The sequence below is a fragment of the Sesamum indicum genome, linkage group LG10, assembly GCF_000512975.1.
Source record: "Sesamum indicum cultivar Zhongzhi No. 13 linkage group LG10, S_indicum_v1.0, whole genome shotgun sequence".
NCBI lineage: Eukaryota > Viridiplantae > Streptophyta > Magnoliopsida > Lamiales > Pedaliaceae > Sesamum > Sesamum indicum.
In genome coordinates, this window is record NC_026154.1 from 2,354,781 (window position 1) to 2,366,251 (window position 11,471).

Consider the following 11,471-nt stretch of genomic DNA (forward strand, 5'->3'; position numbering starts at 1 on the left):
CCCGGCCCCCCGGGGAGCCATGGAATGTGGCAGGTCACGCACTTTCATCGGCCAGTACTACCCGCCCTGCCCGGAGCCAGAGCTGACACTGGGCACGAGCAAGCACACTGATCCTTCTTTCTTAACAATTCTCCTACAGGACCTAGTTGGTGGCCTCCAGGTCCTGCATGAAAATCAGTACATAAATGTAGCACCCCTGCCTGGAAGTTTGGTAGTCAACATTGGAGACATGTTGCAGGTTTATGTCAACAGAAATCTTCCAATTTAACTTAACTTACATACTACTCTAAGTGATTTTTGGTTTTACACAGATCATTTCAAACGACGAGTTTATAAGCGCAGATCATAGAGTTCTTGCCAACCGAGCAGGACCAAGAACTTCAGTTGCAGGCTTCTTCTCTGGTCCTGTTCTGCCCGGAAAGGTGTATGGCCCAATCAAAGAGCTGATATCAGAAAAACATCCCCCTCGTTACAAGGAGTTTACAGCAGGGGAGTATATTTCCAAGTTTTTCGCGCGGCCAATTGATAAATCCGGACTTGATGAGTTCAGGTTGCGAGAGTCCGGACTAGTGACAACCGAATGATAATTATAAATTCATATGTATTTTGTATCACCCTGTTGTAATATTCTGTCATGCCCCAGCATGGATCGGCCAATACGTATTTGGATCGGCCAGTGCCGATTTGATATGATTGTCCGATTCTATACATTACCCGAAATTGTTTGGTATATTCAATAATATGATGTTATTAAATATTATCGTTTGAAATCGATTATATCGCCGATAATATGAGATTTTCATGACTGTTATGTGATGGTTGAGAGATTATGTAAAATAATACATAAGTTTTCATATTGTTTCACACAATTAATTGAGTAATTTCAAACCTCTTGTAGATAGAATAACTGAGCAAATTATAGCTGAAGTTGGAATAGTTCTAGTGCCTATCGCGACAATAATTAATTGCTTAGCCTATTACAGAAGTCATTGAATGGTTTAACCATTAGTTTGTGGCTTAATTCTACCTAATCGGGTGCCATCAATATTAATGTCATATGAAATAATCTCGCTGTAGCATTTTTGTGTATATATTTATTCTTGTGTATTAATTGTTGAGGTTTTTCAAAAGTTGTTTTGAAATTCAAAGATTTGAATGAGTTTCATTTCATTACTGATGCAGCTGTTTCAAATTTTTTTTTAATTAGGTTTGATTGCAATTCTGCCGTTAGTGGAGGTTTAATATGTTGTAACCTTCAAAATTGATTTGAAGGTCATTAAGGCCATGAATTTCAGCATTCATTTTTGGAGGAATCAGCCTCTATATAAAGCTGAATTTTCTGCATTTGAAAATACAACAAACAATCCTCAATTTCCCCTCTATTCACTCTCGTGTGCCCTCTTTTTGCTTAGGCATTCATATACTCAAATTTTGGTATTTGAGTCTCTTGTTTCGATAAGTTTCTGAGTGTTGTTCGAGGTGTTCTTCGGTATAGTGCTAAAACCGAACAACTGTAACCATCTTATCCTGGGAGAAATTACGTTGCACCCGGTGCACTGCTGATACGGGGCGTATATTTTCTTCAAGGCAAGCAGCTATTCTGCGATTTGGTTAAGTTAATGACTTTAATTGGATTGAGAATTGTTACGATACAATTCTCGTTGTAAGTTTTCTATTTAAATTTCTTGTCGTAAATAGCGTTTCTGATTGCTTTATATTATCTGTTCCAACGTGGCTTTACTGCTTTTGATTTCTTAAATCCGATTGTACTATTTCAAAACGTCGTTTCGATTACTTGAAACCAAATAATTTTCCAACATTAATTTCTTAAGCACTTCTATAATTAAATTTATGGATGCTTGATGTGATATAATTTTTGGTTTGTAATATTATACAGTAATTTGTGATACTTATACATTTTTCTTTTTTATAATTTTACTATTTTCTGTAAATTTAAGCATTGTATAATATTTTGTTTCGTATCGTCCAATAATATTTCGATACACCGTAATTGATGTGGAGCAATAACCAGTGATATTTGTCGCAGATACTGCGACTTTGAACCTAGCATCACAAATAATTGCTTGGGTAAGAATGTTGTAAGAGAAGTTTGGATGAGAAGATGATGATGCTATGTGATGACGTTTTCCTGAAATCATTGTGCTTAAGCAAAATATCGTGAACCCCAACCCCAAGAACCTTGCTGCCTCAAACTGTACATAGACATATACAAGAAGGAGACGTGAAAAAATCACATCTCTGTCAATCTTTTCATTCTACAGAAACTGCTCAATCCGTAGTTTTAGAGTAGTGTTAAAACCTGAAAATATCATGTCCAAATTCCAATTATAGATAGAAAACAGAAGTGCCTGTTTCCCCCTGTTTCTTCAGTTTTTCCTGTTTTCCAGGATAAAAGAGGCCTGCCCATTTCCTGCTGTGTTTGCGGGCTTTTGCTGTAGGACGCAGATCAGAATAATAGGTCAAATTCGTGGTATCGATGATAATATCGATGGGTATTTTCTACATCGATTATGATATATCGGAATATTATTGGACGATATAAAATAAAATATTATACAATGCTAATAAAATTCTCAAAAAATAGTAAAATTATAAAAAAAAAGTATAAATATCACAAATTACTACATAATATTATAAACCAAAATTTATAGCATATCAAGCATCGATAAAATTAATTATAGAAGCACTTAAAAATTTAATATATTAGAATAAAATAGATGCACAAAAATGCTACTATGTAATTGTTTATAGTTTAAACAAGCTTATTTGGTATGATATTAATATTGAGGCAACATGACACTAAACTAGCTAGAATTAGGACACAAACTAATGGTTAAACCATTTAGTGGCTTTTGCAACAGGCTGAGCCATTAATTATTATCGCGATGCGTACTACAACTATTCCAACTTCAGCTATAAGTTGCTAAATTAAATTCTCAATTATTCCAACTACAAGAGGTTGGAAGTTGCTCAATTAATTGTGTAAACCAATATGAAAAATGAACTATTGTTTTATGTAATCGTCTAAACCATCACATCATGGTCACTGATAAAATCCGATATAATCGGATTTAGACGATAATATCATTGTATTGGCGATAATATCAAATAACATCGGATATTATCGGCGATACCAAATAATTTTTGATAATATATAGGATTCGATGATTATATAACGACCGACACGAATACATATCAACCAATATTTTGATCCATGATCGGAAATTTGCGTTTTCTTTTGTGATTTGGATTGTCTCTACAAAATAGATATAGATTTAGATAGGAAAATTGCAATTTGCCCTCTTGTATTAGTTAAAAATAGCAAAACGCCCCATATAGATATATTTTTTACATGAGGTGTTTTGTTATTTTTTCTAACACAGGAAGATCAATTTGCCCGATATAGATATGGACATCGATAAGTTTCGTTGGATCTGATAAATTTTCACTTGATAAAATGCTGCTGATAGAAGAAATATTTTGACAGCACGACCAATAGATCTCCACAGTTGATAATAACAACCAGAGACAATGAATGGTAGAGATTTGCTCCCAGGAATGACTTCATCTCTTGTCTTCAGTTTATAAGTACAAGCCACCTACAAGCAATATATATCTGCCCACAATATCCAGTTTCAAGATCAAAATCTTCTTAGTGGAGCTACCTCTCAACTCACAGCATTCTACGTGTTCTACCACATCTTCATCTGATGGCTGGAGCAATCGATGTTTCAGCAGGTGATCAACAATACGACAGAATGGAAATGCTCAAGGCTTTTGATCAAACAGAAGCCGGTGTTAAAGGCCTGATAGATTCAGGACTGACCAAAATTCCCAAGATTTTCGTGAGACCATCTGAAGATCTGGCTCAAGAGTTAACTTACGAGAACATACAAGTTCAAGTTCCTGTGATTGATCTCAGCGGCATCCTGGACGCTAACGGGCGGAAAAAGATGGTTGAACAAGTGAGAATCGCCTCAGAAAGCTGGGGGTTTTTCCAGGTGGTGAATCATGGGATTCCTCCAACTGTTCTTGATGGAATGATTGATGGGATAAGGAAGTTCAACGAGATGGATGTTGAGGAGAAAAGGAGGTATTATTCACGGGATCCCACAAGAAGGGTAAGCTATAGCAGCAATTTTGATTTGTTCGCTTCAAAAACTGCTAACTGGAGGGATACTTTGGCCATTTCATATTCAGACCTAATTAATAGCGAAGAATTGCCAACTTCTTGCAGGTATCTATTTTGAACATATTACATACAAAACAATTCTCAAGTAGCTATTTTCACTTCTTGTCCTCAATTACAGAAACAGCACAGTGGAATACTCAGACCATGTCAAAATTCTGGGGAAAACTTTGTTCGAGCTACTCTCTGAGGCTCTTGGACTCAGCCCTGATCACCTAAACAACATGGAATGCTCAAAGGGGCATCGATTCAGCTGCCACTATTATCCAGCCTGCCCTGAGCCACAACTGACCCTGGGAGCCACCAAGCACTCTGATCCTGGATTCCTCACTGTTCTTCTACAAAGCCAAATCAGTGGCCTCCAGGTATTGTATCAAGATCAATGGGTTAACATCGAACCCATTCCAGGAGGTTTAGTTGTAAACATCGGGGATCTTCTCCAGGTACTCGTTTTTCAGTCTCTCTTGGACCTTCTCGTCATGTTTTTGCTCATGATTGATCGTGGTTCTGATTTCCGTGTTGATTTTGGTTTAGTTGGTGTCAAATGGGAGGTTCATCAGCAACAAGCATAGAGTGACAGCTAACTCCATTGGACCACGGATTTCTGTGGCCTGCTTTTTCTCTGGACCTTTCGGCGAGGTTAAGACCTATGGCCCGATTAAAGAGCTGATATCAGAAGAGGATGCAGCCAAATACAGAGATCTTCTCTTGACTGAGTATCTGGGGAAGTTTCTAAAGACTGGACTTGATGATGAGAATTGGGGTATTGATTACTACAAGGTTTGAAGATGCATGGTTGTGGCTGGAAAATCATGTTATCGAGATTTGTCATAATTAAGGATATTTCTTTGTTGTTTCGAAAATTAAAAATACCTATTCAAATAAAAAATAATTATGTAACCTCTAAATGTTGAAGTGGACATTACAATTTTACCCTTTACTGAATTTTTTTAAAAGATAAAAATAATATTTGAAAAGAAATGACCCCTAAGGAATATTAGTTCATAAAAGTATCTTAAAAAATTCTAAAAAATAAATAAAATTATAATTTATAATTCAAAATGATATTTTGATTAGTTTACTATAAAAATTGGATGAAAACATAATGTATTGAATTCGTTGTTAAACTAATATTAATATTTTAAATAATAAGGAAGTATTTAATCGCCCCTTCTGAGAAATATAATTTGTGCATCAACATTTTGTGAGAGTTATTTTTGAAAAAAAAAAACAAAACACATTACAAAATGTTTTTTGGTAACATGATTAGTGCTAGCTAAATAAAATATTTTTCTATTTTATTAAGTTAAAGGTAATCTTGCAAAAACATGCTAGAAAAAAAAAATTAACATGTTAAAAAATAGAATTATTTTTGTAAATAAATATGTTACAAAAACTAAATATGTATTTTAATTAAAAAAAAACTATCAGGTTCTTTTGTCAACAATGATAATATCTTTTGTCAAAATTACTTTTCCCTGCAAAGATATATTGTTTTCATGGCCTGGGAAAAATATATGGGCAAAAATGTTAAGTTTTTGGTATGCAAATTTATGAGAAAAGGGACTAAATTGCTTTTGAAAATTAAATGTGAGGGACCAAATAATTTATGTCAATAAAGGAAAATTCTTAGAAGGGGTAAATTAGCAAAATCACATATTCGTTCAGAAAAAATATGACGTAAATTCATCAAAAGAACTAATTAAAGAGTTAATTAAAAAGATAGATAATTTCAGAGTTGATAAAAACAATTACAATAATTATAGTCTGATCAATAATATCATATAAATAAAATCTAAAAAATAATACCTAATATACAGTAAAACAACATCCAACATATATGAGAGGTTTCGAATCCATGAACTTTAAATCTCAACTTACCCACAATAAATAGGTATGCTTATGGAATGAGATTGGGAGTAGAGGTGTTTAAAGTTCGATTAAAGCGACAAAATCGAATTTTCGGTTCGAACAGAAAATCGAACCAAAAAATTCTCGGTTTTCTTCTTTTAATTTGATTCTCGATTCGATTTTTGTGGTCATCGTTCGATGACCGAACCAAATAAAAAATTAATTTTTTTTAATGAATTATATTATATTAAAATATATTATTCAATATTATATATTATATTATATTTATATATTAATATTATAATGTAAAATAAGGACTAAAAGGAGAAAGAAAAGAATGAAAAGTGAAAATAGCAAGCTAGAGTAGTTAAGTTCAGAGTTCTCTTCTCTTCTCCTTCTCCACTTCTCCACTCTCCAGCGGCAGCCACACCCACCTGCGACTCTCCCTCTCACTCCCGCGAGGCTGCAACTTCGTTCTTCTTCTTTTTCTTCATTCTCAGGTAGTTTTCTTTCTTCGTAAGTAGAAGAAATTCAATAAATTTGACTTACAAGTCTTGCTTTGAAGGTGTTTGATGAAATGCCTGATAGAAAAATTTTGTTTTGATTTGAAATTTTGAATTGTATTCATAAATATTCTTTTCATGATACATTTTATTTTTAGATTTTGATATTTTGATACATGTATTTTTGAATAAAATTAAAAAATACCAAAATTATTTATATATATATATTTAAAAAATGATTTTTTTTTTATTTTTTAGGACAAAATGCATAAAACCCCCCTGTGTTTTAAAAAGTCTGCAAAAAGCACCTTCCTGTTTTCAGAATAGGCTAAAAGCTCCCATGTGTTTTGTAAACTCAGCTCAATCGCTCCCTCTCCGTTAAATCCAACTAACGGTGTTAATTTTTTAGAAAATGACCGTTATACCCTTACTTAATATATATTATTTCTTATTCTAATGACCGTTGGATTTTTTTGATCAAATATTGATCGTTAGATCTAATCAATTAATCTCAACCGTTAGATTTTAAAAAATAAAAGGTCTAGATTCAACATATTATTTAATTTATATTATAAATAATTTAAAATTTTAAAAATATATTATTATTATGTATTAAAAAAAATAACTAACTACCCTTAATCGAACTAAACATCCCTAATTAGGAGCACCATATTCTTCTTCAAATTTATACTAAATCTTTTCTTTCACCATAATTTATTAACTTATTTTTGTAACACAAAGTAGCACGTTTTTTGTGTCATGATATTCAAAGGTCTAAACAATTACTAATTCTTGTCCAAGTTATAAATGACTAAAACAATATTTCAAGTACAAATCATATCAATTGAGAACTACGTTTCAACAACCATGTGAAATATATAGCACCAACTTGTCGGGCAGATTTTAGGAGTTTCCTTTCTGTCTCCATCAAAACTTGAACTTTGCCCCCCAACAGGGCCGGAGAATATGTTGTCTGTCAATGGCTCTAGAGGGACGAGGATTTGGGATGAATTTCATATTACTCTTATGTGATATTCAAAATTTTTGAATAAGTCACTATCGCGAAAAAAAATTGTTTTTTTTAATCAACGACTTATATTTAATTTGATATAAATTTATGATTCAAATTTAATCATACTTGTAGAAAATTAAAAATATATTATTCAATATAAGAGAATTATATATTTTTTTAATATATAGATATCTATATATTTATTTGTATCTATATGTATATATCTAAATCTAATTTTCTTCTCCCTCCTTATTTTCAGTGTCCTACCAACTCTTAACACGAGTTTACCACTGTTGGAAAGCCCGTCCAACTTCGATCATTTTGACATCCCACCCACAGCCAATCCCCCATCCATTGGCAAATTATCTACATTTTTCCCTTCTGAAAACCTAACTAGCGCCCCCGTCTTCAACCGCTTTTTTCTCCGCCATCCAACCACCTGTTGGCACTAGTCTACTACCGTTGAGAAGCCCATCACCAATCTTCCAATGAGTTATCTCCATTTCTTTGTTTTACATTTTTCTGAATTTGTTTATATATATATATGCATATAACTTGGATTATTTTTTTATATTATATTTAAAAACTATGTATGATTTAAAAATGGGTAGTTTGGTCATTGAGGACGAAAAATACTTACCCAGCCGCATTTTCCGCGCGAGTTACAATTTTGGAGGAGAAGGGGTAATTTTTTCACTTTTTTAAAACATACAGGGAGTTATGTGACTTTTCTTTTTTTTTGGTTTCGTAAGTACTTATTTTGAATATTTTTAATATTATAGAAGGTAATATGAAATATACCTCGAGAGTTTGAGCTATTTTAACAATTTGTTGGTCGTTGTGGCAGAGTCGGAACCGTGATAAATCCAAATAGATATTGTTGGATAATTTGATTTAATTTTACGTAGAATCAAAATATATAAAATAAAACCACTTGTCCTAAATTGAGACATGTGAGAAATGTTAGTACTTAATCTCGAGTTTAAAAACATATTGTGAAGTTTCCCTATCTATCTTCTTTTCAGTTTGTAAATATCGAGTTTAAAGATCTAGAGTTTCTTAGTAGAGCTACCACTTTGTGTTCACAGCACTCTTCGTGTTCTACCACATCATCTGATGGCTGGAGCAGTCGATGGTGACCAACAATATGACAGAATGAAAATGCTCAAAGCTTTTGATCAAACAGAAGCTGGTGTTAAAGGCCTGATAGATTCAGGACTCACCAAAATTCCTAAGATTTTCGTGAGACCATCTGAAGAACTGGCTCAAGATCAGTTAACTTACACGAACATTCAAGTTCAAGTTCCTGTGATTGATCTCAGCGGCATCCTGGGCGCTAACGGGCGGAAAAAGATCGTTGACCAAGTGAGAATCGCCTCAGAAACCTGGGGTTTTTTCCAGGTGGTGAATCATGGGATTCCTCCAACTGTTCTTGATGGAATGATTGATGGGATAAGGAAGTTCAATGAGATGGATGTTGAGGAGAAAAGGAGATATTATACACGGGATAACACAAAAAGGGTAAGATATAGCAGCAATTATGATTTGTTCACTTCAAAGACCGCTAACTGGAGGGATACCATCAACTTTTCATTTCCAGACCAAATTGATAGTGAAGAATTGCCAGCTTCTTGTAGGTATCTTCCTATTTTGTCCAGTATTTTTTTATGAGAATATACTTTAATTTATTCTAGAAGTGGTTATTTCCGTGCATAAATATTCTCAAGTAGCTATTTGAAATACATGTGCTCAATACAGGGATAGCACAATGGAATACTCAAACCATGTAAAAATTCTGGGAAAAACACTGCTCGAGCTACTCTCTGAGGCTCTTGAACTCAGTCCTGATCACCTATACAACATGGAATGCTCCAAGGGGCATCGAATCACCTGCCACTATTATCCAGCCTGCCCTGAGCCACAACTAACCCTGGGAATCACCAAGCACTCTGATCTTGGATTCCTCACTATTCTTCTACAAAATCAAATCAGTGGCCTCCAGGTTTTGTATCAAAATCAATGGGTTAACATCGAACCCATTCCAGGAGGTTTAGTTGTAAACATCGGGGATCTTCTCCAGGTACGCGTTTTTCAGTTTCTCTTGGATCTTCTTGTCATGTTTTTGCTCATGATCGTGGTTCTGAATTGGTGTTGATTTTGGCTTAGTTGGTGTCAAATGGGAGGTTCATCAGCAACAAACATAGAGTAATAGCTAACTCTATTGGACCACGGATTTCTGTGGCCTGCTTTTTCAATGGACCTGGCGGCAAGGATAAGACCTATGGCCCGATTAAAGAGCTGATATCAGAAGAGAATCCAGCCAAATACAGAGATGTCCCCTTGATTGAGTATCTGATGGGGTTCCTGAAGACTGGACTTGATGACGAGAATCGGCGTATTGATTTCTACAAGTTGTGAAGATGGTTGTGACCAAGAAATCATTTTCTTGAGATGAATTTATGAACACTCGTTGCTACATGATTTTTGGTCACATATAGTAATGCTAATAAAGTCCGGTGTCTGTATATTGGATTTCTTATCTTGTAGTATGGCAATGTAAGTCATTGTGGGTGTGTTTTATTTTGGTTCATTGGGTTGTATATACTCTGTCCAATCTAATGCAATAAGACCTTTGAGCATTTGAAGTTCATTATTTTCTATTTTTTGTAGTGTGAGTTGAGTACTTAATATATCTTATTTATATCTATAATATATAGGTTTAGTTGTGATGATGTCCCTCAAATATCTTTTTCCAGAGCTAAAATATAAGGTGGTGACCTCCACCAAACAAGGCAACAGGTCACGTCTTGCTAGTTTATAAGCAAGGTATTAAGTTCATAATTTAATTCATTGATCTTATTAATTTGACAGGCCTAAAAAATGAGTTCAATCCAACAAGATGAGTAAGTATATATACATGATAGGCTCTATAATTACATTGAAGTTGAGAAAAGAAGTGTAAACACAAATATAACAAAAATTAGGGGATGAAAGTTTAGCAGAGATAAAGAGATTGGGTTAATTGTTAGATCATTCTTAAAATTAATGGGGGTATTATAGATTTTTTAAATAATAAAAAATATTTATAATTATGTCAAAATCTTATGAGAATTTCTAGTAATTTATTCTATTATATTTATATAAAATATCGTATGTACTGAAAATACAAAATAAATATTATTTGCACTTCCCTTGTTATTGACATTAAGGCCATAATTGATATGTAGGAATGAGTTTGGGGGAATAGAATAAACTTAAGAATAGATAGGAATAAAATTAGGAATTGAATGATTTTGGTATAGGGAAATTATTTTTTTCGTCTATTAATTTTACCTTGTATTACTTTTAGTCCTGTAAATGTGTCATTTATTTAATTAGTCCTGTAAATTTAAAAATGATAAAATTAAGTTCGATTTAAGATTTTGTATTGAAGTTTTCGGCACCATTTTGAATTTAAGTTGGAAATTGCACATGTGGCAAATACTTGCTAAGATGTCAGGCAAGTCGTCAACCTGTACGTCAACGTGTTATGCCACATGTATTTACAAAATATATTTTAATAAATCATACTATTTACTATAAATAATAATAAATAGTTTTTAATATTATTTTTTAAAAAATTAATTATTTTAATTACTTTCAATTAAATTAATTAAAATACAATTATTTTTTTATTTTTTTAAATGGGGTGAAGGCGACGGTACCACTATGGTTAAGTGTTGTTGCAGAGGAGGCGACGGTGCCGAGCCTTCCTCACCCAATGCGATGGCAACTGAGGGCGACCACTTCTGGGCAATATTGGGGGCGACGGTTTGTCCGGGACACCAAAGAGGTGGGAAGGAGGGTTGGCGACAGCGGGTTGGGGGGGGGGGGGGGAGGGGAGGGGGGCAAAAGG

General features: G+C 33.8%; 3 protein-coding genes across 3 annotated transcripts in view; all 3 read left to right on the forward strand.

The window, feature by feature from the left end:
- The window catches only part of LOC105171695 (1-aminocyclopropane-1-carboxylate oxidase homolog 1), an 8,648-nt gene extending 7,859 nt beyond the window's left edge, over positions 1 to 789 (forward strand). The window contains exons 4-5 of the mRNA XM_020697390.1: positions 34 to 238; positions 312 to 789. Of these exons, the coding sequence (XP_020553049.1) occupies positions 34 to 238; positions 312 to 584 (478 nt within the window). The 3' untranslated portion in view covers positions 585 to 789. The remainder of the gene's footprint in view (positions 1 to 33; positions 239 to 311) is intronic.
- Positions 3,625 to 5,126, forward strand: LOC105171697 (1-aminocyclopropane-1-carboxylate oxidase homolog 1). Its single transcript, XM_011092891.2, has 3 exons — positions 3,625 to 4,258; positions 4,332 to 4,653; positions 4,745 to 5,126. The coding sequence occupies exons 1-3, from the start codon at positions 3,732 to 3,734 to the stop codon at positions 4,994 to 4,996; spliced, it is 1,101 nt and encodes a 366-aa protein (XP_011091193.1). The 5' UTR covers positions 3,625 to 3,731; the 3' UTR covers positions 4,997 to 5,126.
- On the forward strand, positions 6,513 to 10,214 carry LOC105171698 (1-aminocyclopropane-1-carboxylate oxidase homolog 1-like; the record flags this gene model as incomplete). Its single annotated transcript, XM_011092892.2, is given in 4 exon segments — positions 6,513 to 6,561; positions 8,665 to 9,213; positions 9,335 to 9,656; positions 9,743 to 10,214. Coding segments are annotated over 3 exon segments (1,095 nt in total). The 3' UTR covers positions 9,995 to 10,214.